This window comes from Heterocephalus glaber, unplaced genomic scaffold (assembly GCF_053883595.1).
Source record: "Heterocephalus glaber isolate CG9 unplaced genomic scaffold, H.glaber_assembly_v1.0 deba00001444, whole genome shotgun sequence".
Lineage (NCBI taxonomy): Eukaryota > Metazoa > Chordata > Mammalia > Rodentia > Bathyergidae > Heterocephalus > Heterocephalus glaber.
The window spans coordinates 3156006-3183774 of NW_028258297.1; the positions used below are offsets into that span (position 1 = coordinate 3156006).

At 49.2% G+C, this 27769-nt stretch overlaps 1 protein-coding gene across 19 annotated transcripts in view; it reads right to left on the minus strand.

The window, feature by feature from the left end:
- The window catches only part of Tbc1d22a (TBC1 domain family member 22A), a 448179-nt gene that overhangs the window by 260981 nt on the left and 159429 nt on the right, over positions 1–27769 (minus strand). For 14 of the 19 annotated variants that reach the window (XR_015452208.1, XR_015452207.1, XR_015452209.1 and 11 more), the window contains one exon: positions 8982–9094. Coding sequence is in view for 16 of the 19 variants with exons in the window: in XM_087213680.1 (XP_087069806.1) it covers positions 8982–9094 (113 nt within the window). In the remaining 3 variants the exon portion in view is untranslated. The remainder of the gene's footprint in view (positions 1–8981; positions 9095–27769) is intronic. The other 5 variants (XM_087213672.1, XM_087213679.1, XM_087213674.1 and 2 more) reach the window with 1 other exon arrangement.

Consider the following 27769-nt stretch of genomic DNA (forward strand, 5'->3'; position numbering starts at 1 on the left):
GAATGAGTGAAGAACCAGCATGTGGCATAGTATACTTTCCAAGTGTGGCCATGACAACATCTGCTCTTCCACAGGCTCATCTGTGATGAGATCTCACCACCCTCACATCAAAAGGTGGAATCCATTTCCCTCCCTGGGAATCTGGGTAAAAAGTGACTGCATCAATCAGACAGCATAGCAGACCCACAGCCACAGGAGAAGCACAATATGGGACTTGTGAGGCTCGGCCATGGAAAATGCAACTCCCCCCTTGTCTGCTAGAAGCTACTCTGACCCTTGAGCCACCATGTGAGAAGTAGAACTGTCCCAGCCCACATGAAAAGGCAGCGAGTAAACAACAGTGCCATCTAAAATCTTAGTCTTCCATCATCAACTCCGGCCACCAGACCCCACACAAAACGAGACTCAGGTGACTCCAGCCCCAGGCATCCACTGTGATGACAGCCTTCAGGTCTTCCCATCTGAGGCTCCAGACATTGTGGTGCATGGAAAAGCAAGCCATGTCCTGGCCTGACAGAAATGCTGACCTACACGACCTAAGAGAGCAAAAAAATAGTTGCTTTACCTCAGGAAATTTTGGAGTGATGATTTGATATGCAGCAACAGTAGCTGGAAATCTATGCTGGTTTATGAAATCCAGGTGTTTTTGTGTATACCAATAGTAAAGAAAAAATAACAAATCTATACTATGTAAAGTAGCATTAAAACCCCAAAATATGAGGAACAAATTTAACAAAATATGAACACAATCCATACACTGAAAGCTACTGTTTGTGAGGATAAATTAAAGAACAAATAAAGAAATACACTATGCTAATGAGTTACAAGACTTAATACTGTCAATATTGTCAATTTTAGGGAAATTAACAATAGATACAACATTATTCCCCTGAAAATCCCAGTAGGCTTTTTTTATTTTTTATTTTTTGGTAGGAAATGCCACTCTAACAATAAACTTTATATGAAAATGGAAAGGACCAAAACATTTCAATGGAATTTTTTTAAAGGATAAAACTGGAAAATTTACCTCATTCTACTCCAAGAAACACTACAGTAATTAAGACAGAATGAACTGGCATAAAAATTCAGTGGTAGCCCAACAAGACAAAACAGAATCCAGAAATAGATGCACACTTATACAGGCATTTAAGTTTCAGCAAAGGTGCAAACCAGTCTATTAAGAAAGCCAAACAATGTTGTTTTCAACAAATGGTGTTGTGTTCACTAGACTACACACAAAAAATAAACCCCAATATCTTCCTCATGGTGCACACAGGAATTAGGTCAAGCTAGAGTATAGACCTAAAGTAAAATTATAGAGCTTCTAGAAGAAAAGTATAAGAGAATATCTTGGCATCATGGGAGCAAACAAAGGACTTTTAATGAGGATACAGAAAGCAATTATCACAAAAGAAAATAATTTTTGGCTTTTATTAAAACTAAAGGGTTCTACTTATCAGAAGACACTGTCAAGAAAATGAACTGACAAGCCACAGACTGAAAGTATTCTCAAAATATAAATCTTGATCACTACACAGGATCACTACACAGTATAAACAAAGAACATACAGGCAATCCAATGTTGGTGAAATTGCATTTTGATGTGGAAGGGCCAGAATTTATACCACGGCTGACAGGTGAATGAAACCAGACAACCACTTTGGTGAAAAGGCCTGGCTCTTACACAAACCAAATGTCCCTCTACATGTGACCCAGCCAATCTGCACCCAGTATGCCCAAAAGAAATGGAACTCATCGGCAAGCAGACACACACAGAAATATCACAGAAGCGTCATTCCTCAGGGCCAACTCTGGAAACACCTTGGTGCCCACTGTCAGGAGGACGGGTGAACAAATGCTGAGGCAGACAATGGAGAACTAGGCAATTAAAAGGAATAAAATATTCATTCAGGCAACAATGTGAATTTTTATGTTTTTCAATGCTATTTTAAATTAATTTTTTTAAATTTTCACTTTTAAATTGCTTGCTGCTCAATGACTCATTCTTAATGAATCTTCTCTTACAGCCCAGTAACTAACACATTCTTGTCTGTTTAATAAACCTTTCTAAAATGTTGATGAATGCTTGATTTTATCAACCTGGGCTCTAAAACCACATCCCTATGTCTCTTGGACACACACAGCGTGACTTGGCTGTTACTGAGACACTTAGGCTCTCGCCCCAAGGGCTGCCTGCTAGTCCTGGATGGGCACTGTATCCTCAATGCACACAGACACCAACTCACAACTGGCCTGGTGAGTGGCTCCCTGCCTCCTTTCTAAGCAACAGCCAGCCCCTTCTTTGTTCTGCCTTTGAGCCATCTGGCAGACAATAACATCTGAGGTACAGACCACCTAGGGTATAGGCATCTGAGTTACTCCTGAGGTGCCTAAGACACCCTCCCAACCACCTGGGTTCCAGCTGCCTGCACTCATCATGGAGATTCCACTCTTCTGCCTTCAGCTGCTCACCTTCCTGGAGCACAAACTAAGAACTGGAACTTGTCCCCAAATAGGCCCTGGTTTCCTCGCCTGGCTCTTAATGCTTCCCTAGTATTGTTGTCAATTAACTCACCCAGCCCTGCTTGTACATCCCACCCCACCAGGACAAAGCCACCCGGCCTCTGTCCTGGACCTGCTAGTTTCCAGCCCTTTTCAACAAGTGTCAAGGTAATAGGGCTGCTCCCCACCCCCCGCCGCCCACTCCTTCCACTGCAGGCTCCCACCAGTTCTGAGATTGAGGAATTCTTCCCCAAGGAAAAAAAAATGTAAATCACTGATTATAAAAGGCAATGGTTCTTTTCTACTCAAAAGAAGCTGTCCTGCTAAGTAATGAATCTAAGAGTAATAGTATGACTTCAGGGTAGGCAAATATGGAAGTCGTAATTCAGGAAGTAATGGCTAACCGACAACCTTGGCGTGAGTGTTGTTAGTGAAATGAAATGACTGGCCAGAGCACAAGAATAATCCCCTGAAAGCCTACCACGGCCTCACCAGCCAGAAACTTCCAAAGGTACTCCAACCCTAGACCCCAGGGACAGGAAAGGGTTGAAACACCAGTGAGGTGGCAGCTTCCAGCCCCATCGGTCCTGGCACCAGTGTCCCCTTTCAGTGAAATCTTTTTTAAAGAAACGTTCAACAGAACTGGCTCATATACACCAAAAATCATCCCCAAAAGGCAGCTGCTAATACCATGCAGCATTAGAAAGATACAACACATGAAGCTACTGAAGAAATAATGGCCAAGTTACTTTTAAACATTGAATCTCATGCTGGACCCTCCTGGTGCACCTGGAAAGAAGCAGACCTCTCCTTTGGGCACCAAGCATCAATCTGCTCTGCCAACTGGTGGGGAGCCCAGGAAGGCCTGACCTTCACATGGCTCCAGGGAGTCACAGCCCTGGGAACCCACATCCAGTCGGCTTGGCACTATGAGCTCACACAGCCTAGAGAACAAGTCACACAGAGTGGCACTTAGGAGTGTGGGCAGGGGAACAACCAAGAACAAGAGGAAGGACAAGGATACCAATCATCTCTCCAAAGGAAACTTACCTGAACCCCAAGGATGCTGAACATCAAAGCCACCCTGGACTGAGGAAGGGAACCCGACATCCTGTTCCCAGCACTGACCACTCCCTGTTAAAGCTTAAGGATGTAGCAAGGGACACTCAAGATCAGGACTCCTGTACCCCACAGGCCCCCATGTACCCCAGCCAGCTTGGATCCCTCCTGCCCCACAGAAACCAGCAACCACACATGGTGTGCTATGTCAGAGCAAGGGTGCTTGCTTTACCACAAAATAAAGTATTTTTCTCACCACTCAATTCACCTCTCAAAATAAAACCAAGTGGAATCATTAACAACATTGCACAGGTGGGGAAATTCTAGCCCAGATGTGCTAGCTATTAGCCCAGCATCTTTCTTTATAGTGTTCCTTCCTGTGTGCTATCAAGATTCTTCCTGGACAGCACAGTCCAGGCACTGCTGGACATTTAGTAGCCCGACACTGTCAAACAATGCCAGTGGTATCCCCCAGTTATAACAGCTACCCAAAAGTATCCAGATCTTTCCCAGCAGCCCCAAGGAGGCAGCATGCTCCCACTGCCACCTGCACCCCACTATGGCACCACTCTGCATGGCTGCTCAGCACGCCCTCTTGCATCCAGCACACCTGCCTTTCCTACTACCATCGAGTTTCGGCTCATCAGGGTCCTAGAGTCTGCCCTTCCTGGCCCAAACACAGCTCACATTCCTCTGCTAGGTTGGAGAGGTGGTGCCAATGACCTCACATACTTGCTCACAGGAGCCACCAGTGGCTTCCCAGCATCACTCTATGAAGTCTCTCCTATAAGACTGAGACCTGGAAATGAAGGTGTTGATCCTTTCCTCCCAGCACCAAAGGAGAAGAAAAAGAGTATTTCTGAAGCAAACAGGGCACTGTCCATCACAAATGAGGGAAGGGTACAATCACAGACCTGGCTTCGCAGCTACACTGCAATCCCCATGCAATCCTGGTCAGTCCACAGAGCGTGGCACAGAGCCTGGCACAGCAGAGATGCTCCCCTAGCTGCTGGTCCCTACTCAGACCAAGGTCCTCACAGCTCCTTGGGAACCTCGATCATGAAGTGTGTTAGAAAAGCAGTGTTCTCTGCAGGCCAAACCTGGAGCTCTAAGACACACCCACCAGCCCAAACTATTAACTACACTGCAAATGCTCCCACTCTTGAAAATCCTCATCTGCTTGACCTGCTAATCACTGAGAAGCAGGCAAGCAGAGCCAGAATGTGGGAGGCATCTTGTGGGCTGCTGGGAGGGAAGGGCACACTTGGAAAAGGGCGTGGCTCTGACCTTGCCTCCAGGTCACCCTGTCTCCATCTGCACCCTTCCTGCTCTCCCAGCCTGGTGTACTTCTGTACATGTACACACTGGGCTGCCAAGCACTCTTCACTCTGCAGTGCCTCCGTCCCTACCAGTGCTTCTGCCTTTCCATTCCGTCTAAGGGGCCACACAGCCATGCCACGGCTGCACAGGAACCACCCGACTACTTAACCACGACTGTGGTTCCCATTCCCCAGCTCCCGTCTTCCTTCTCACATCATCACCTTTCAGGAGGGTGTCAGAAGCCGCTCACAGCTGGCAGATGTTACTAAATCCAATGTGGCTTGGGGGTTACTTTTCTTCAGAGCACTGAAGACACTGTTCCTCTCTCTTGGCCATCTGAGGGTGCTGCTGCAATCTGCTTTCATCCACTCCCATATCTTCTCTTCTGGGGTCACCAGCCTATCCTTCCTCGGAGACTCTCTCTCCTCCTGATTTGGTGCTTTCGCCTTCTGGTCTCCCTGTGATTTTGTTCTGTCTCATCTTCTCCACACTTGTTCACTGAATGTAAGTAACAATATCTTAAAATTCTCAGCTCTATCTTTATAAATCCTGGCTTTCCTCCAGCCAGGAACCGGTGTTCTCCCTCCCACTTCCATGTCTTACTTCTGTCTTACTTCCAGTATCTGTGCTGCCCACTGAGCAATTTTCTCAGAGCTGCATGCTGTGCTAACTCCATTCTCTCCTATGTCTGAGGACTTGTAAATTCCAGTGACTATAAGTATGATGAGGAGCTGTTTAGCTCTTGCTAAAATCTTCAGTCTTTTGGGGGGTGGGGGTGGGGGGGGACTGGGGATTGAACTCAGGACCTTGAGCTTGCAAGACAGGCGCGGTGCCACTGAGGTAAATCCTAAAATCTTCAGTCTTACTCTCAATTTTAAGCTACTCTTTTCCTTTAACATTTTATATCCACTCGCTCTGTGGTCCCTTCCTGTTGCTGGCTTAGCACTTGTCTGCTGATGACAGCTGCAGCTTCAGTCCTCTCCGGGGCGCTCCCATCCTACTCACTCTATAAAGCTCTTCTCTGCTCAGAACAGCTTTGCTTTGGTTTCCCAGGTGAGACTTTGCTCCTACAGCACATCTCCTAAACACTGACCACAACTTACCCCCCAACCAGCGGGGTCATCCTCTTCCTTCCTGGAGAACTCCCCTCATCTCAAGGGGTCCAGTGATCCATTTTTAGGGTTTTCTGTTCACCATGGCCTGGTACTGGTCACCATTAGCCATACTCTCTCCCTGCCCCGCCCACCTGACTGCACGCCCTCCCCCGCCCCCCCGACCTGCAGCAAGGCAGGTGGGTCACACACACCACAGTCCTCTGAGGGCCCCAGCACCTGTACAGCAGGAGCTCCCAGGAACTCCCAGGAGCTCCCAACACTCAGGCCTAATTGATGGAATTAACCAAGGAATTTATAAAACCTAATGGAAAACAGACTCAAACTGAAGCTCCACGGTCAACCCAAAACACATCTACCACTGTCCAGATGTCAGAGGTTAAGAAAACAGACAGAAGTGGTCTGTGTGTACAGAACTTCCCCTGTGAGGTAGAGCTCACTCTACACCACTTCAGCCCAGAGGGGCCATGAAACAACGTAAAGAACCAAGGGTGAGGATCCACTGCAGGTGGGATCTTGGGAAGGCAGCTCCATCTCAGCTCCAGTTGGTGCTTGGGTGCAGCCTTGAGTCTGTCCAGGGCACAGTACCCACATTAAGAGGCATCGTCACACAGGAGATGCAGCCAGCTTCCCATCTCCAACCTCAGCATCCTACTGCCACACGTGACACCCGTGGGCCACAGGGTCCCTCTGCAGTCCCTGAGAAGAAGAGTCATGGGCTTGCAGTGTGGCTACAGTGACACTGCACTTTGTCTCTGGCAAAGGTATGGGCCGTAGGCACCCTTCGGAGAATACAGCTGACTCAGAGAAATGCGGGGACACTGGCGAAGGCCAGGCAGAGGGCCTGCATTTAAAACCAAGAAAGGTTTTCCAGAGGGCTTTCCATGGAGGCAATGACGGGATGAAATGAGGGCTTAAGAAGACCATTCCGTTCAGGAGACTGAATGTGAGGGAGGGAGACCAGACATAGGAAAGAGACAAAGAGACCGAGGTAGCCGGGAATTGAGGACGGCAGCACCAGGGTCCTCAAAGGGCTGACTCTCTCCAGCCAAGGTGAGGCTGGATTTCAAAGCAGCTCGCATCTAAGAAAATAAAATGATGGCACCCCTGGTGAGCAGAGCGGTTCACTGGGGTTGCCTGGGGTGGCCTCGGCCACAGGAACAACAGTCGAGCTCCCACATGGCCAGATGGAGGGACTGGTACCCTCAGCTGCAGCTTTCACAAGGATCATTCAGAATCAATGGAAACCACGTGACAGAAAGACAGACGGCCACCCGGGGCTGTGACGCACCATAAACACAGCACTGTAAACCCAACACCCTAAGAGCACCCTGCTTCCGCCCATCAGGCCTGTCAATAAATGAGGTCGTCAGACACAGGCTCAGGTGAAAAATGAAAAGCCAGCATCGATTTTGTTGTACAGCTGATCTTATTTACAAACAGAAGCCAGATAATCCTGTATTTACATGGCCTAAGTTCCATCACTCACGATCAGAGGAGTGACACTGGAAATTTATAAAGTTTTACATTACGATTCAATCCCTCTTCTTGGGAGGGGGGGGGGGGTTGGGTTCTGGGGGAAAGAATAAAAAATATGAAAACATTAACAAAAGGAGGGAAGTGATGAATTGAGGCTGGGCCAAAATATGTCTCCAGCAGGCACATTTTTCTTGACAAGAAACAAAATAAGTCATGATGACGTCTGGATTAGTAACAGATATGAGGTTTCTACTCTTCAACAACACAAAGGGATTCCAATTTCTCCTTGTCATCGCCTAACTTATCAAAAGCAATGCAAACCCAGCTTTCCTCAATACAAAGAGTTTGGTTAATTTATTCAAATTAAACCTCAGAGTCTGAATCTTTAAGCTACATTTTATAAAAGCCTTGTTCTGTCCCTTTCAGAAGCTGAGACCTCTTCAGCCAGGAGCACCAGGCAGGGCAGTGAGGACAGTGCACCAATCCCACCCTCGCCTTGGCAGACTGGAGGAATCTATAAAGCTGGGAGGAGGGGCCCTCTGCATGGGGCTTCCCAGAGGGAACTTCAGAGAACTCCCATCAACCAAACCCTCCTCTGGGCTCTCCCTCCTGTGTGGGCATCCACTGTCCTTTACCGGTGTTCCCTATACCCAACATGTGGGAGCTCGTGCTATACTAAAGTGTCTGCCTTGTCCTACAGGGAGCTCCGGGGGCGTCCTCAAATTCCCTTCCCACTCCCTCCCAGACACAGAGCACAGTGCCCAACACAAAGCAGCTATCAAGGAAAGGCGTGTGGACATAATAGGACCTGACACATTCCACCCTGCACTCGAGGGCAATTACTAATCTCAGCCACTGATCCTGTGACATTTGCCAGCTCTAGTCCTCGTTCCTAAGTCACCCAGTAGGGCCACCCCGGGCACTGAGTAGAATTCTTCCCCCAACCCATTTCCACAAAAGCAGCCCTTGTCACTGAGGCCTTTCTGTGAAAATCCCAGCCATGGATACCCCCAGCACCCTGGCCATGACGCACAGGACTACACTCACTTGGGTTTCCGACTGGGCTCAGCTGCAGTCTCCCAAGTGCTAATGGCCCTGCCACCAAGGCTGGTAGGACCAAGGGCTGCTCCAGCCTCAACCCGATCCTCTAAGGGGCAGGTTCCTCCAAATAACCTACACCCATGAGCAGCCACCCTCAGGTGCTGATGTTAGAGTCTGTGGGCAGCAGGTGAGGGACAACCAAGAGCTGTGGTATCAGACTTTGAGCCCACCTTCCCACTGCAAACCTCAGTGGGACACCATGACCATCCCAAAAAGGGGCACACAGGACACATCTCCCATCTCACCAGCCACAGGAGCTGCACTGTCCCACGCAGATGCCGGAGCTCCCGGGCTCAGAAACAGCAGGGCTGAGAGGAGGGTGCAGGGCCCTGCATCCTCTTCCACAAAGGTGCCTCAGGCCTGGGACCCGCTCTCTGGGGCTTCCTGAGCCCGCGGGGCGTGGCTCACCTGGATGCCGTCCAGCAGCTTGCTCATGCACCAGTAGGTGTCAGCCTCCACGTTGCGCACCACCTCTGCAGGCACTCGGGAGATGTTGAGCCTGTCCACATCTTCCTCCTCTACTGGACCAAGCATGGAAAGGATAAGGTGCAATTAACCACACAAAATAAACACGGCAGGGTGGAGGCTGCTGTCTGCTCTACCTCCACCCCATCTTTCACGGCACTCACTAAATGGCTCATGCAGTCTTACACCTCATCACTTAATGCTTCTCAATTTTATTACCTAATTAGTTACAGATAATTAATATTCTGAATCCTCTCTGATTAATTAACATATTTAATATATTGTAAATTATTGCTTCTCAGGCATTTTACATTCCAATAAGGAAGAACCTAAATGTATTACTTAATTCCTAATGGAAATCCCAAAGTTTCTCCATCAGATTTTCTAAACCCTGCTTCTAATATATTTATGTATTTGTTTGGCAATAATCCCCCTAAAAACATGTTCCAAGGTTAAAGTTTCCAAAACTACACTAAGTAAATACTTGTAAGTAGTGATCAAATACCCCAGAAAGCAGGAACACAGATGTGCTTCAAAGAAAACATTGACAGTAGTGCTGTAAACAATTTCCTTCTGAACCTATAAAAGCCTGATGAGAAAATATAACTTAAAAATTCTTAAAATGCAAAACAGATGCCTAATTGAAATGGCTTATCAGATATTTGAACAAACTAATTTTAGATCCTTATAAAAATTGCTATCATCCAGTATAAAACTCATAAATGTTTTTTAAAATTATGTCTATTTTTTAATTTTCTCACTTTTGTTATATTTGCAAATGCACATGCATCTTTGCAAGGAAAATGTTCTTTTAGGAAAGAAACATTTTAATCCAGAATGAATTTAGAAAATTTTAAGCAGGGAAAAAATTCACAATAATGCTAATGACAATAATAACTGCTAATATTTATCGGGAAATTACCAGATGCCAGGCACCCTTCTCTGGGTTGCATATGTGCCCGCTCATTTGCTCTCAGTCACAGTTCTGGTGCCAATGCCGTGTGCCCTGATGGACCAGGACATGCATGGAAACAATGACCAAGCACAGGACGTGCTGAGCAGCCTGAGAGCTCGCACCCATAACTGCTCCCCACGAGGACGCAGAGCACCCTGCAGGGTCCCTAGCTCTCACTGTGGACAAGCACACCACCTCCCGGGTCCATGGCTGACTACAGAAATCAGGATGATAAAGGCTGCATTTCCACCTTCCCCTCAGGCAGACAGGACGGTGACAGCTGTGGACACGTATCCAGTGCGGCTCAGCCCTGCAGCAATGTAGGTCTCGGCCACACATCCCACTCACTCACCTGGCCTACCAGCCCATCCGGCACACACTTCTCTGGGGCAGTGAGAGGGTGTCTAGAAGGGACACAGGCAGCAATGGCCCTCACATGCTCCTTTCTTCACTCCACAGGTCAGGTTTAGGCTTAGTTTGGTTTGGGGGGATTTTTAAATTGAGAAACAACTAAAGGGTGATAAAATCTACCCTTTAAAGTATAAAACTCAGTAGTCCTTAGTCTACTCACAGAGTTAGGATGAAGTCGTCACCTAATTCAAGGGCACATCCATCACCTGGGTAAGAGACCTTGGGCTGTCAGCAGTCAGCCTCAATCCTCCCTCCCCAGGAACCCTGGCAGCCACCAACTTAACTCCATCTCCAGGGACCTGCCAGTGCTGGACATTTCACAGAGATGGGCTCCTACACCGTGTGGCTGCAGAGTTGGCTTCCTCTCACCAGCACAGTTTTCAGGGTACACACACTAGCTTGTGCATTGATTCTTCATCCTTCTATGGCTGAACAACACTGCACTGTAAGGATGGGGCACACTTTTTCTGCGCCCCCCAGGTTGACACCACTGTGGGTGAGGTGCACAGCAGGTGGCAGGTATCCTTCATGAGAACCGCTCTACAATCAACTCACAGGGGCAGGCGGGACAGCTGATCCCCTCAAGAAGCTGTGCATTCAGGGAAAAAGAAACGTTCAGGTGCCAGAATGGTCCAGTGGCAGGAAGGTGGAAGAAGGGTCAGTTAGTCCTCAGACTGAACTGTACAGGATGCTGTCACCCACAATGTACTGGACCCTCATCCCTAACCCAGTGCACATACTCACTGCCCAAGGGCTGGCCCAGAAAGCAGACACACACATGCCCATGACCTGGCCCTTCCCTCGGATGCAGGATTCAGACAACAGGCATGCCTGGCTGGCCATGGCTCCTCCCTTGCCCCTCTTCGTGGCCTGAGCTCATACCCTCCAATGACTCACACTCTATCTAGCACATGGGGACAGCTCTGCCCACTGTGGCCCAGGCCGGCACAGTGCCAGGCCTGGGAACCCTGCTGGCCAGGAGTGCAGCACTTGGCCTGAGCACACCCTCTCTGAATGCTGTCTCCAGAATTCCCCAGAGTGGCCAAGCTATCACAAATGCAAATACCAGGTCTCCAAATGCTTGCCAGTGTGCACAGGCAGCGGTGGGAGGGAACAGGACAGGCTTGTCACAGGCCCTAGTGTGACCCCACCATTGTCTCCCTACTGATGAATCTGCAAGGTGAAGGGCACAGACACAGGTGCCAGCAGCCACCTTCCTGGGAAAATGGCTTCAGCAGGACCAATCTTCATCCCACCAGTCTAGAGCACAGCTGATTTTATTTTGTAATCTCAGGGAATGGAACCAGCAACCATAATCAGAGCAAGTCTTTCGAGATGTTTTCCATGGACATATTCTCTCTTTCAAGGGCCTTCCAAGCACAGAACTCTTTCCTCAGCTACGGTAGAAGGTAAATAGGGAGACAGAGCCTCCAACCCCTGAGCCTTGCCTCGGCCACAGAAGCAGCTGGGCTCTTAGCCTGGACACAGAGAAAACAGACACTGTGTGGGATGGCAGAAGCCTCGATTTTTCTTCGTCTGTTTAGCTGGCTTATTATTTTATCCATGGAAATGTCGGCACCCTATTCTATGTGTCATTTCTCACAATGGGCCATTTGTTATTCTTCAATGTAATGAAGTAATGGCATTTAACTCAGAGAACCCCTGTGCCGATTTGTCTTCCAAACGCCAAGAGAATCAGAATTACCCTTCCTGCTAGAACGAGATAAATATCCCCTGAGCAGGCCCAAGACAGCATCCACCGGTAATGGGGGAACCATCAAGAGGGGCACAGCATACTTCAGAAGACCCCAGAATGTGGCAGCAGATCCCCTGGCTGGCAAGGCCACCCAGAGGCGATTATCACACAGGGCCCCACAGAGAACAGAACACTGATGGCCCCGGAGGCATGTCCTGGACAAAATCCAGGCAAGATCAGCAGGCTGCACTCCTCTTCCAACTGCTGGAAACCAATCTGATGCCCCATCCTGAGGACAGAGAGAGGCACATATGTGTACGGGGGTGTGGATCAAGACACCAAAATGGCCAACACAGGACAGACTTTAACGCAAGACCATAGACTCCAAAGATACACTTTCGGCCAAGCACCCTGCTGCCCAGGAAGGAAGAAAGAGCACAGAGCCACCAGAAGAGCCTCATGGAGCCAGGGCCAGACAGGACCTGGGTCAGGGCATATGTAGTAGAATTTAGCTCCCTAACTAAACACCACCTAAATGGGCAGGGGAAATTACCCCATCAGTATCAATGAGAATGGTTTTTCCACTAAGATCACAAGTGAGAAAGGAAAACACAGACACTGAAGAATTCCAAATAATCCTGCGGTCTAAATAAGAAGGTCCTCCCAAGACTCAAGATTGGGGGTCTGGTCTCCATTGCAGTGGGGGTCACAGCGGGGCTACAGATGCAACTGCACTGTGAAAGCACTGAACTCATCAAGGACTGGCCCACAGACAGTGGATCGACCCACTGATGAGCTCACAGCTGAGTAGGCTGGGGGAGGCGGGGCCTTGCCGCAGGAGGAAGGTCGCTGGGGCGACTTTGGAGGATAGGAGTTTTCCGGCTCTTTCCAACATGCTCTGCTTCCTGGCTGCTGTGAGGTGGGCAGCTTTCCTCTACCATGGTATTTCCATGGTATTTCCACCCCAAAGGCAGCCAAGCGCACACTGAAAACTCTGAAATTGTGGGCCATAATAAGTATTTCCTCTTCTAAGTTATTTTTCTCGGGTATTAGATATTTGGTCACAAAAACAAAAGGCTGACTAGTATGCCCAGAGTTTAGATGAAGTGACATAATTCAGAGGGGAAACTATAAATGTACAGGTGAAAACTGAAGAGGTACGATGGGCCAGATGGGCCCCAGAGGCCGCAGCGCTGGGCAGGAGCTCTCAGGCAGGGCGTCCCTCAGGGACCGGGGGGTGGCCTTAGATGTTTCTCACCTGAGCCACAGCAACACTCCGCGCCACAAGCCGCCTGGAGGTGGCCATGACATGAGCAGAAAGCACCCCTGAACCACGGCTAGGGTTAGAAGTGTACACAGCCTCAGTCTTCTCCCAGCTGGGTGGGACTGACTAGGCTGGAGCCACAAGAGGGACGGGCTACCTCTATGTGAGGAATAAGGCCCCTCACCCTTGATCATGCACACTGGACAGACTAAGGGCCGGGAATGCAGGGAAGGCACGACTTTATCTCCCAGTCTTGCATGGGTGGGTGCCAGCCTCCCCGGCAGGCAGGCAAAAGCAGTTACAGGGAGCAGTCTATCCCCTAGCACACAGGTCCCCTCCCCCAGTTTCCTCATTGGCTGAGTGCTATGGGGTGTACAGTCTTCCTGGATGTTACCTAAATGTTTTAGGCTATACCCTTGGCCCACTCCCTCTGCAAGCGTTTTGTGGGTTTAAAGGCAAACGATTAAGCCACAGGTGGGTAACTTCCAGTAGTTTTCCAATCAGAGTCAGCACAGTGAAGCCATACTTTATCGACTATCTACCCCTTCCTCCTTTGTTCAGGGACATTCAGGTGCCTGACCTCAGTCATGTCCTCAGTAAGCTGGCAAGTTTGTCTACTAGTAGCTTTCCACTCAGAATTAAAGACTTTATCTTAAAATGGACCATCTTAACTTTCTATGTCTCACACTCGGGGACCTTCTACGGTGACATTTATGCTAAGCACATTACTAAAAATAATAGAAACTAAACCAACTCATTTCTTCTAAAATTTGACTGGATTCTGGTTTTTGTCCTTTCATTCTAAGCTAACATCAACACTGGCATATGTGCCACTGTTCTGGGGCGCCCAGCCCCTCCTCCTACAGTACCCACAACACCTTCCTGCAGAAGCTAGCCCCTATCCCTATCTCCTGAGGACACCAAGATGAGCAGAGTATGGGCCCTGAGAGGGGCAGAGGGGTTCAAAGCCCACAGCCTAACCCAGGGCATCTGGAAAAAGCAGAGAAGTCATTCAGCAGCCCAGGGCAGAAGATCAGCAGTCCCAAGTGGTCCACCAGAAAATGTGAAGGCACAGGATATAGAAACATTTAATTAAAGACAATCTCACTTGGGGCCGGGGATTTAGCTCAGTGGTTCCGGCGCCTGCCTTGAAAGCGCAAGGTCCTGAGTTCGATCCCCGGTACCAAAAAAACAAAAACAAAGATAATCTCACTTGCCATCTTACATTGTAGAAAAGCTTTGGGGGATGATTTAAATAACCTTCTTTGAAAATGCCGTCCTGCTATGTTAAGTAAAAACTTCAATTTGTAAAATAATTCCCTTTTTACCAACAACTCTATTTAAAAGCTCCACCACTTCGCCTCAGTAAACACAGGCACCCAGAGAACATGGTGCACAAGGGTGCCACAAAGAGGGAACCCTGGACACCCGTTCTACTCTTTATTTTCTGCTGAAGGGTACAGAGTAGAAACAAAGGTAAATGTTCCCAAGGAACAGTTATTATTTTTGGAAAAGGGAAAAGGGTGTCTAAACCACAAGAATGGTCAGCCAAGGCCTGCCTGTTCACGCGCACACACACACACACCCACACACACCAGTTCTGGAGCAAAAACTCCCAAGGGCTAAGATGCTTTCTTTGTGAAAGACTTGCGAACCATGTGGAGCACTCTGGGGGTCAGCGTGGTCAGGATGAGGAGTGTGGCTGGCGTTGGTGGGCAGGGGCACGGTCCATGCTCTCAGGCAGGACAGCACTGCACAACGAGCACGACTCCCACACTGGCATGGGCTCGGAGTACCTCACCAGTCTACAAGGATGGGTGGACAGAGGGACGGACACTCAGGGGTCAGCAGGCGGGTGGACAGGTGGAGGGACATAGGGAACAATAAAGGAACACAGTCGATCAAGCCTGGAAGGGAGAAAACATTCCGGGCACCTAATTGCTACTTTGACATACAAAATCTATTTGAGGGAAACAAAGAGCAGAAATTTTCTGTCCAACTTTCCATGTCCAGAAAACAAAGGAACAGGGAAGCTGATGGGCCCCAAATCAAGAACATATGGGCGGTGAGGACTGTGTGTGGAGGACAGCTGCCCGGGCAGTAAAGACGCTGCCACCTGCAGCTTTTCTGAGTTTGCACAGGAAGCCTGTATGTACACGCCCGTTCTGTTCTGCCAGAAATCCCCCAGAGACGGACCAGCAAGGAAGTGACAGGGAGGTGACGTGCTCTGTGTCTAAGGGACTCCTCCCCTAGCTCCCACTGCCCCTGGCAGCAGGGTGCAGCACAGAGGCCTCTGGGTTGGTGGAGGAGGAGGCCCTGTGGTCACTGCCTGAGCTTGCCTGGTGCAGCCAGAACTCTTGGGAGTATGCTTCCACGGGTGTAAGCAGCCCCTCGGTCGCCTGCACCGCACAAGCCTCACCTTTACTCAGCAGAAGAGCCAGCCCCACAGGTGGACCTGATTCCAGGGCTCTCTCACAGGCCTCCCCTGCCTACAGGGTTACCCCGAGTAAAATGGCCAGGGTGCCCAAGCACTGGAACCCCACTTTACAATGATCAGGGAGGGCCCAGAGCACCAAGTCAAGCTCCAGCCTCACGTTATCCCAAGCGGAGGAGCTAGAGGCTGGGAAGGGGCAATCCGTGCATTCTCGCATGAACAGTCCCCTCATGGCAGAGGACACCAGGACACCAACGCCAAGGGCGCAGAACACAGGGCAGCAGGTAGAGAGCCGGCACCTGTCAGAGTGAGCGTGGTGGGGAGGGAGCTGCGGCTGTTGTTATGACTACACTAATCACCTGTGCTGCACAAACCCTGCAATAAACCTCTCCACGTAATTAGGAGCTTAACTGGTAATCAAAAATATTCTGTTCTTTATATGGAAGCTGGAATCGCTCTATGGGTCTAATCTTCACATTTCCCAACTTGGGAGTTTTAAATTTCAAACCTTGACACTTCGGTGATGGAGATTTTAAGCACTTAATTACGTAGGCTTGGGTTCCAACACAGAGAAAAAAGTTCTGCTTTGGTGAGAGCAGCGTCACAACACAAGACCATAAATTCACAAAACTCTTTGGTTCAGCAAAAAACAACTAACACAATGATCAAATTGGTTTAGCGGGAGGAAAGTTAAATTCTAGTATAAATAATCTGCTCGTCAAGGCTGTAGACTAAACCACAGCCAGAGTTCCCAGCTCTGCCCTGCAGCTGTCAAGTGGGGCTGCCTGCTTGCAACGGACAGCAGAGCACGTGGTCAGTGGGTGGGCATCAGCAGGTGGTGACCACATACACGCAAGGGCAATGTGCCTGGGCCATGTCCCATACCAACAGCCCAACCGGGAGAGGGTACCCAGGTGAGAAGGACCAACCCTCTGTCCCTACTGGGAGCACGGCTCTGCTTCCTGTCCAGCAGTCTCCCAGGCAACTTTGGTCAGGGCCCCAACCACACAGAAACACACCACACGCTTGGGCACAGGGTGGCAATGGGTGGAGCAGTCTGCCTGCTACTGTGTATGGAAACCGGAGTCAGATTCCACGTGGAAAGGGCTCTCTTGCTCACACTCGGGACAATAACAATGCTGGACTGGGTAACGAGGTACAGAGTGACATATATTTCCTGGACCTACCATCACACTCATTGTGATAATGACATCTTTGCCTCCCCAAATTTTTTTACTGGGCCGGTGATTTAGCTCAGTGGTTCCAGAGCCTGCCTCACAATCGCAAAGTCCCGAGTTCGATCCCCGGTACCAAAAAAAAAAAAAAAAAATTTTTTTACCTCAGAACGTTCTTTAATTTTACTGGACTTGATCTTTTAATTAAAGTGCTGTGAGTAGAAGTTTTTGTGAACAGAAAGGCCATTTGTTGAACCAGTGGTTCATTCTATTAATAAGTGCTCAGCACTTTTATGAGCAGGAAACAAAACGGTGGGGTAGAGAGAAAAGGGAAAATGATGAAATAAAAACACCCTTAAAAATAAAAAAAAAATTTTTAAAGCACACCTTTAAAATCTAGAAGAGCGGATGCATCATTCACTCACCCGCTGATGGACTCCTCTACTCCGGCACTCACTGACCGCTGCAGGACATCTGCGGATAAGGACCCCACCGCCTGGAGAGTACTCAGGGACAGTGACAGAAGTGCCCAGGAGATGGCACAGGCACACGGGCTGAGTTCAGGGAGACAGGAGGCAGCAGGGAGAGGCAGGGCAGGGAAAGCTATGGGTGAGGATGCCTAGCGCCTGGCTCCAGGCTGCGCTTCCCTGGGCAAGGAGGGTACTGTTGAAGACATCTGTGCATTACAGGAGTTGGGGGGGCACCATGATGTGCCAGTGTCAGGAGCCAGGCCCGAGGGGTTCAAGACCTGGGGAGTGCCAGAGAGAAGGGAACACAATTTTTCCCAGGGTGGCCACTCCTCAGGCCAGGAGAGACAGCTCCGAATGTCCCCAACCTGCACTGCAGGGGCCGTGAACACGGCCTGCCAGCGCCCCTGACACATCACCAGCTCTCCCCCCATGTGGGTCTTCCCCTGCCTGCTGTTGTCCCCCACCATGGAAGGCCCTGTCCCCCTTATTCTTCACTGCACCTGTGCTGACACAAGTGCCTGGGACACTGCAGGTGCTCCATAAATGTGTGCTGAGTGAGGGGCGGCTTGCTCCAAAAGTCTGACCGTCTAGGGTGGTGGTAGCGCACTGCACACGGCACACAGGCTACAGCAGGCTGCCCGCATCATTGGGGGCTCTAAAAGATTCACCATCACTGGTCTAGAAGGAAGGGCCAATGACATACAGGACTAGACCTGGAACTCAAGAGAGGCCATGCCAAGATGTTTGCCGAAGAATGAAAAAGAAAAATTAATGCCGATCTCTCTGGTTAGAAGAAACAGTCGAGCAGCTGCTGAATTAAAACAACAAACCAAGCCAAGTTTGCTTCTGCTCATGACACAGCAAGGCTAAAAACAACAGTCTCCCACGCTGAAGGAAGCAAAGCCCTCTATCCAGCACAGCCCACAGCTCACCTTCACAGCTTCTTAAACAAAAGTCAGCGTCCTCCCAGGAGAAGGCAAAACTGTTTTAATACTTAAGGGTTGCAGTTATGAAAAAGCTGAGCTTGCTTCTGAAAGCTACAGTTGTGGTTTCTCGGGGACAGAGTGCACATTTGATCCTCGAGGCCCCCTGGGGTCCCAACTGTCCTGATAGAGCAAGCTTTCGCCCCAAGCCTGCACTTCTGGAGGGCCACTGCAAGGCAGGCACAACCTCCCCATCAGACCTCCCCCCAGGTCTCAGCTCTGGGCCATGGGTGTCACCTGAGGTGAGGCGGGCCCTGCCTTCATCTCCTCAACTCACAGGGCGGAAGCTTTCCTCCTGTACACACCAGATTAAAGGATTCGTCCCTCATTACTTCCTAATGAGGAATGGAGCCTAGGACTTTGGGCTAAGACCTCCTTTGCGGTGCTCCATTTCCAATTAGAAGATTCTGCAGACACCCACCTCGCAAAGGCTATGGGCAGGAATTATATAGTCAGTAAGCCTTGACTCGTGATAAGCTGAAGACACAAACTGATCATAAATCAATCCATTAAACTGATTTACTCCCTTTATCTAATTAAGCCAAAAATAATCCCTCAATGGATAAGCAGGTATTTAAATCAATCAGCAAAATGTTCTCTCATTCCAATCATAAATATAGGAGCCAAAGGAAAAGAAAGATAGACCTAGAGGTGGCTCTGCTCGCCCTTGAAGGCCTCGGTTAACCACAAGGAGGAAGGGTGACACTCACGCCATGTTGGAAATAGTTCCCTGTGACAAAAAGTGACAAGAGAAATTTCGCCCATTTCATCCTGTGAAAACGAGAACTCGATGTCAACCTCAGGGAACCTCGCTATGCAGATTCATCAGACAGAATCCTAGCTGGTCAGAAAATGCCCAGGCCAAAGGGGAAAACTGGTCTGTGTTATCACATAAGAATGTTTAAATAACTATAAGTGAAACACTTAAAACAAGTAACTGATTACAGGCCAAGGATTCATACAAATAATCTACAAAGAATTATCTTGGTCAGAAACATATCTAAGTGGACCAAATGAAAAATGAAGAAAATACTTAAAAATTAGATATAAAAGGAAAACAGTTAAAATCATGAAGCAATGATCAATATCACTGGTTGTTAAGTCAATTCAATACTAAGACATACCAGTTCACCAATGAACTGGCCAGAACTGCAAAGGTTAAAATGGTCCCTATTGATATGAGCCATGACAAATAGGGAATCTGAACCACCACGCAGGTCAATGCCCTGGCAAGAGACCATGCAGAACAATCACAGAACCTACCAAAGTCCCTTGAAGTTCACAGACCCTGTGAGTCCAGACAGTGCATCAGGTACCAAGACGGGGGGGTGCCGCACCATTCCCCAGGAAAGAAGAGCCCTAGGCCTGGCCCCACGGGGTGCACAGTCTAGCTGTGAGCACCCTGCCACATGGCAGAGGCAGGCCTGCCAGCCCCAGTTCTCAGTAAGAGCCCACTGCTCTAACCAACAGGCTCTCCAGCACCAATGTTCCTGCAGGAACGCTCTTCTGGGGCCATTTACCAAAGAGGAAGCCCCTTTTTCATCAAGTATTGGTCTTGAGTGAGTCAGAAACATCAACCCAATGTGCTGCCCCTGTCTTGGGGCCCCTTGCAGCCCAGGTGGGCCCCCCTCATCACATTTATGGGGAGGGCAGCCGGCAGCATGTACTAGCCAGCACCTGGCTTCATGAACCAAGACTGACACAGGCTGGTGGCCAAGGCCTGCAGCATTCAGCGCAGCTGTGGGAAAGGCTCCTGCGGCCGTTCAGCTGGCAACCCAGCCCATGGCCAGGCTGCTGCAGCCCCACCATGCCCTTGACACCATCCACCAGGCACAGACACGGCCAACACGTGCAGACCTCTCCATTACAGCCAGCAAATGGGCCATAAAATGAAATAGAAACTGCTTACATTGCAACTGTCCCAACTGGACGGGATATAATCAAAGAACGGATAAGAGGCCACTCTATCGAAGCAAAAATTGGACAGTCTATGGATTACAGCACAAAACCAAAACAAAATAGGACTGATTCCTTCAACTTTTTTTTTTTAATACACGTCCATCTGAAATAATTTAATCAATCGGTATGGCTCTTCAATTTATCAACAAAGAGAAATGTGTGCCCTGAAAAGCATACATGGGCCTGCCTACCTTTAAAACATGAAGCCAAAACCTCAGGCTAGGGATTTAGCTCAGTGGTACCACACCTGCCTCACAAGCGCCAAAGTCCTGAGTTCGATCCCTGGTACCGGAAAAAAAAAACAAAAAGCATAAAGCCTTCCCTTCCTACTTGTCCAACAGCCTAGTGGCTCATGGCTGCTACCAATTCTGCAGGTCAGCAGTAGTGGGAGAGGGCCCCTCCATCCTCAAAAGGCAAGACCAAGGAAACGAGTAACCCACAAGTTACCCACAAGTAACCTCCTTTCCGAGGGACAGATGTCTCGCTTATGAACAGCTCTGCCCACTGCCCACTCCTGCCCTACAGATGTTTCACATAAAGTATGCTTCAGGCTCACTAGCCCAGCCCCTCACACAGGGTGAGACCAAAGAACCAAGGCTCTGATCAAGTGCACCCCAACTACATTGTACCTGCCAGAACATCGAGGGGGGGCCGGGTGCAGCTGACAGCCAAAGGGGCCCAACCCTCAGGCTAACCAGCCACTGGTCACCCACTCTCAAGTCCTGATGTTCTGGCATCACAAGTGGACATCTCTCCACAAACCACATGTTTAGCTCCTATGGGATCCAGGACCAAGTAACAGGGGCAGACCAGCTCATGGGAGCCAGTGATCATGGGCTCCTTCAGCCAGGCAGGTACCCTGGGCTGGCACCTCTCTCTCTACTGCTGAGGCACTGTCTGAAGAAGCTCCAGACCCTAGAGGGCCAAGGCATTGCATCCTCTAGATCACAGCTCAGAAGTGGAGGCAGCTGCACAGCCCCAGATGCAGACGGGCCTGCTTGGCCCAAAGGCCCACTGCAGGTTGTGGGACCTGAGCTGGGGAATGCGTGAGCCAGTCCCTGTCGCCCACTGAACTGCCACCAGTGCGGGCCCCTTTTCTCTGAATTCAGAGAGGGAGAGCACAGGCAGCCACAGGCCTCACAGGCTTCCAATGTGGCCTGACCCTTGGGTTTATGCTCACCAATGTTTCCATTTTCCTGAGCAATGGGTACAGGATGCACTGAGGGTAAGGCAGGCAAAGGAATGAATGGTTTTTCCAGGGACCCAACAGACCTGGACTGGCAACAAGAGAGCACCCACAATCCAATCACCGAGCCTGGAAGACTCCTGGCAGGTGCTATAAGAGGCCAGAGGTTATCTCCAGGGAGTGAGTAAGTTCCTGCTGGGATAAGATGAGCAGGCACTTTCTTAAAATTCATAGTTACCAAAGAAAATCTCAGGAACTCAAAATGCTAAGTAAATGAAAAACCAATCACCTAAAACACAACCAGGATACTGTTAGGATGATTACATTCCAACATGTGTAAGTTTTATCCAGCTTTTCAATGACTACAGTCACATGGTGAATGTGCACCCTGTTGAAATGTGACATTTGGAATAGGGATTTTCTATTTTATAAGGCACTCTTCTTAGGGTGCTACATAAGCATCTAAAGAGCTGGCAGTGTCTCAGTTTACTCAGCCCCATGTCCACTCTGGGACACTGGCCCCATTTCGCTGTCATAAGCAAGGCCCCAATAAATATCTTTCCTGCAGAAGGGATGTGATCCACATTGAGGATGATTTCCTTAAGAAAAACTCCTCAAATGAAACTGGCAGGTGGAAAAGTAAGAATGTTCCAAGGCTCCTGACAAATATTGGTTAAATGAGTATGTGCTTTCGCAGGAGAGCCAGCAGTTTGGGGGACTGTCCACCTCGCTGATCCCCCTTTCATCTCCACATGCTAGAAGGTAAAAACATCTCAGCATTAATGAGGGCTAATTTGCATTCTGTATTTTCTGCTATAGTCAAGCTTTTTCCCCCCCACAGACGTAGACTCTCCTTAGCCAGGATCTTACAGACATCTGCATCTCCTACCAGAAAGTACTCTCCTCTGGGCTGAGGCCACCTCATGTCAACCCAGCTAAGCACCTCCAAAGAGGCTCAGAAAGGGCATGTTCAACCAAGTGCAGCTCCCACAATCTGCAGGAACCAATAGGCACTGTGAGAAAACATCCAAGAAACTAAGCTACTAAAATTAACATGGCCCAGGTAAATCTGCCCAAAGCAATACTGTCTGACCAGCAACTCCCATAGGCAAGGAACAGCTCACACGTGCAGCTGTCATCAGGAAGGACACCAACGATGTTTATCATCCCCACTGTGGCCCTGCATGCGCACAAACTAAACAAGTCCCTAGGTGTCTATGGAAGGCCTACCCACACCTGCCAGAACCTTGGGTTCCAGAGGTCCTACAACAGCCAGCAATGGAGAGGCTGGGTAAAGAATCGTGGTCTCAGAGCAAAATAAAAGACAACAGGAAACAAATGGGAAAGGAATCTAGAGATGGAGGGAGAGGGGAAGGAGAAAAGGGGAGGAGGAAATAAAAAGAATTAAGGTGTATTATGTACCAACTCCTCTCAATGAATGTAATCACTATGTACTGCAAACATGTACTAATAAAAAATTATAAATAAAAAAACATGGTCTCTGTCGACTCAATTACCTGGAGAAATGACTTCTGAGTTTCTTCATCATGTTTATATTGTGATAACAGAATGCAAAATTGGGCTATGGGCATGAAAAGTTTTAAGCTATGCAGGAATCTGGTTGCGAGCTTGAGACTGGGAGTAAAGACTGCTGAAGTCTCTGCACTTGTTCCAGGTGAGGAGCAGCTCCAAGGACCAGCCACACAGCATCCCAGTCGCACAAGGGCTAACTGTAATAATGTGAGTATAAAATGATACGGACACACACCACGACCTAAGCGGCTGGGGTCTAAAGAGTTGGGAGAACCTAGTCAAGTCCATTGCAACTATCCATAAGGAAAACTTAAAAAGAAAGGGGAATTCCTGACCTTCCCTTGCCATATTTTCTGAAATTCTTAGCTGGTTTCTAACACATGAAATTGTCCTAACATATTGGTATAAAGAACACCTGTTTACTAAAAAGCAGTTCAGAAATCAGAGCTCAAGCTGCCAAAGATAAAAAGTGAACTGTTGTTACTAATGCTGCTTATCAAGAAAGAGAGGGTAAGGGCCCCAAAGCCTTGGAGATCTAAACAGGCTGAGTATTCCTGAACCAAAGCTCAAAATTCAATTAATAGCAGAAGATGAAAAAATGGAAACAAAGTCTTTGTAAATAGGGAGGGATGGAGGGGTTGAAGGGAGGGCAGGGGAAGGGGGAAAAATAAGAACCAAGAGAGATTAAAAAAAAAAACCAAAATTCAAGACGCTCTGAAGTCCAAAATTTGTTGAGCGTTATGTTGGCATTCAAACTGTTTCAAGTTTCAGATCATTTCAGATTTCAAATTTTCAGATCAAGGGTGCTCAAACTATAAAGTCTAAGCAAATACTTCAAAATCCTGGCTGGGCATGGAGACACACGACTGCAATCCCAGCACTTTGGGAGGCTGAGGCAAGAGAATCTTGTTTGAGCCCAGCCTGGGTAACTTAGCGAAACCCTGTCTCAAAAGCTGGGAATGTAGTTCAGTGCAAAGGTCCTAGGTTCAATTCTCATTGCCAAAGAAAAAAGAAAAAGAAACCCTGAAATCCAATATTCAGCACCTAAACATTTTAGATAAGAAATACTCAGCCATGTCTGTATTTCCCACCTACAGTATGAAGTTCTCTTCTAGCGAGGAGTCCTAGACATAGGTTTCTGGTTTTTGTCTTGAGCAAACAGATACTGGTTAGATGTCTCTTCATACTCAGATGGTACGGACAGAGAGAAGAGCCTGGACCTGTACATGTCAGGTCAACTGGAGGGTCCTATGCCACTGGTCAAAGAGATCGAAAGAAAAAACAGATTTCTAAATTGAGTCCAACAGGGACTCACACCTGAGGTTCAACATGACAATATATAACACGGCAGCGCTGAAGGAAAGGAAAAACAGGCTGGCCAGATTTCCAGTTAGAGGCAGGTGAAAAGAAACTGCTAACCAGGGGCAACAGCACAGGCCCCAGGCCCCTCCTGTTTCCTCACCAGTGGCCCCCTGAACCGTGTGACTGCCGTCGCCCAGATGCTCAGGGGAAACCAACTTTAGTCTTTGACACCATCCTTCAGTACAAGAAATCAGATCCATGTCTGGGAAGGAGCCTGCTGATGAAAATGGAGCTTTCCAAGGTCCCAGGACAGCACTGAAATGCCTGGACCAAAGGGCCCAGGAGCCAATGACTACCAAAGCATGCTGACAAGGGTCATCAGATGAGTAGATTCCAGAAAACGAGAGGCCAGGCTGATGAGCAAAATGACCAGCAAACAAAACGTACGAGGAAAAAACTTCCTGGTGAGAGTCCACTGGTTGGTGGTACTCTGCTCAGAGAGAGAGGAGGTGTGGTGGCCTTAGCCAGCTCTACCCCAGGCAGAATCAGTGCCAAATGCAACCATGAGTGCCAGAGCTGAGCCAAAGACCAGCAGAGGCAGAGGGAAGAGAGGCCCATGGCCAGTAGGGCAGAGGTGAGCCTTTCCCGCCAAGGCCTGCCTGCCTGTGCTACTGCTTGCAGTCCTAGAGGCTGCAGTGCCCAAAGCTGAAGGCCACACTGGTGAGCGCCGTCTTGCTGCCCATGGCAGTGGGCAGAAACACAAGTGAGCACAGGACTGACAGGAAGGGAAGGGATGGATTAATGCCAGTGCCTCCTTATGACTTCATCACCTCTTAAAGGTCCACCCCTCAGCACTGCTGGGCTGGGATTAAGTTCTTCTGCAACACCTGAGCTGTGATGACACAGGCAGGTCACAGCACCCAGGGGGTCAACAGATGAAGCAAGGACAGAATGGTACTTCACAGCAGAGATAAATCCTAGTGTCCTCATTGCAACACACAGGCCTGTTCCCGCAGGCTCCGGAAGAATCCTGATGTTTGCCACAGGGGCTGGGGAGACCCCTGCTGTAAAGTGTTGGTCATGAAGAGCTAATCCTTGTGCTAAGTAGAGATGGGGACTCTGAGTGAAGACAGGTGGGCCGGATGAGTGAACAGCACAGTGTGATGACATCCTGGTAGCCAGAGCAGCATGGGCAGGAAGAGGGGCTCTACAGACACATGCAGGGACCCTGCCTCACCAGGTGTAAGGACAGGATGGCCATGCAGCCATGGGACAGACAGGATCAGGACACTGGAACAGTGGGACCAGGGAAAGGCCAAGGTCAGTGTGGGGCTGGGGTGATCAGGTCTATAAACCCTTGGAGAACTGGGCAGCCAGCTCATAGCTCTCAGCCACAAATCCTAATCCACTGATAAAGGACTCGAGGTCTATAAAACTCCACAAGACCATGACCAACCAAGGAGGCCATCATACAGAAACATAAAGAAACTGTAGTCCTCAGGCTCCTTGATAAGTCTTGTCTACCACAAGAGCTCCTAACCAGACTGGTCCCTCCTCAGAGGCCTGAGCCCTACCTACACAGCAGCCCCCAATCCCACCAAATGCAGGGCACAGGAGTGTGGGCTCTGCAGCCAGTCAGAGGAACTGTCCTGTGCCTCCTCCTGCAACATCCCTCATACTCAGGCCTCACCTTCAGCAAACATCCACCTGAGCAATTGTAGAAAGCCCTTTCTGGGCCTCACTGGCCCATGGCTACCACCTCCTTGGCAGAGACAAGCTGGGCACCAGGCATCAGTAAAGGGTACACTCTGTCTCCTCCTGGGTGGTAAGGAATAAGCTCTTCCTCCTTTTGCAGGAGAGCCCAGGCTGAGCCTCTTGCCACCTCTGCAGGGCAGCCTAGCACCCCCATCCTGTGCTGGAGGTCCCCCAAGCTCAGCAGGCCAAGTCGTCCTCATTCTGGGATCCATGCAAGCTTGAGCAAGGTGCTGTCTTACCATACACCTCTCGAGCTATATGCCCAGAAGGGGAGGGTGTGCTCTCTGCAGCACTCAGACCCTTGCATTTGGCGACTCAACTAGGGCACAAGAGCTGGTGGGAAGTAGACCCCAACATCACAGGGTGAGGACCAGAGGCCTCCCAGCTGCCCTCTACCCACCTGTGTCCTCCAGCACTGCCAGGTGCCAGCTGGGGCCATGCCTTTTCCATGCTTGCTTCCCTCTCAATCTGCCCAACTTCCAAGCATCCTTCGGAACTGAGATCATCTGATCCTGCTCAGAAAAAGCTCAAATTTAAGATGCCAGGAAAAGCAGCATCCAGTGGATCAGCTGTGTTTACAATCCACAGACAGAGAGGCAGTGTCAGCGAAGGTTGGAGTCCCCCTACTCACATACCATGGCCCGGGGCCCACAGTGGCCCATGTGCATCACCCCTGCCTGGGTGAGGGGACCTTGCTCCTGCATACTCCCCCAGGCCTCTGTCAGTACCAAGTGGGGGAAACATGCCTCACCCAGCCTAATCCTTCAACTTAGGGGTGAGCAAGTCCACATCAGCAGGTGAAGGGGCATCTGCCTCCTTATTCCAGCACTTTATACAGATTGGGTGCAACCTTCTGAGCAATGTTTCATTGTAATACACAATTCTTGCACATAATTTGGAGGGTACAGAAATGTATAAAAAAAAGAAGAGTAAGGCATCCTCCCATGCAGTAGGCAGACATGACTAATACCTTGGAATGGTTTGTAGTTTCCTCAGCTACTCCGCTGACAAAACACCTTAGAGAAAGAAGCTTAACCAACATAAACGCATCACCTCCCAGTCCTGCAGACCAGAAGGCTAGGTCGGGGAGGATGGCCTCTCCTCTGGGCCTAGAATGGCCCACTTCTCCCTCCAGTCTTCCCTCCGTCTGCAACTTGATCTCCCTGTCACAGAAGGACACCAGTCACAGTGAGTCAGGCCACAGGGGCGTGGCCTTCTATTCCCTCTATCACCTCTGCAAAGACACTCTCTCCAACACTCTGAAGTATCAGAGGTTAGGACTTCAACATACGAACTTTGGAAAAATAGGTCAGTCTATGATACTCCAACATACACACTCTTTTTAACAAACCAGAATTGAGGTCCAGTATGAGGTTTACTTTCCTGTGGTTTAAGTGTATCCTGTTCATTTTTACATTTTGAAGGATTATTCATGAAGTCTGTTTAAGGCTACATGGAAACCGTGCACCAGAGGGGCGTCAGCTCCTCTGTGGACGGACACTGGGTGTGTCTGGAGTACCCATGTCCACAACATGCTCTCTGGACTTCCCACGCCTTCCCGCCTCCGGGACAGGGCATGCTCACGCACTACAGCAAGCACCCAGCTGC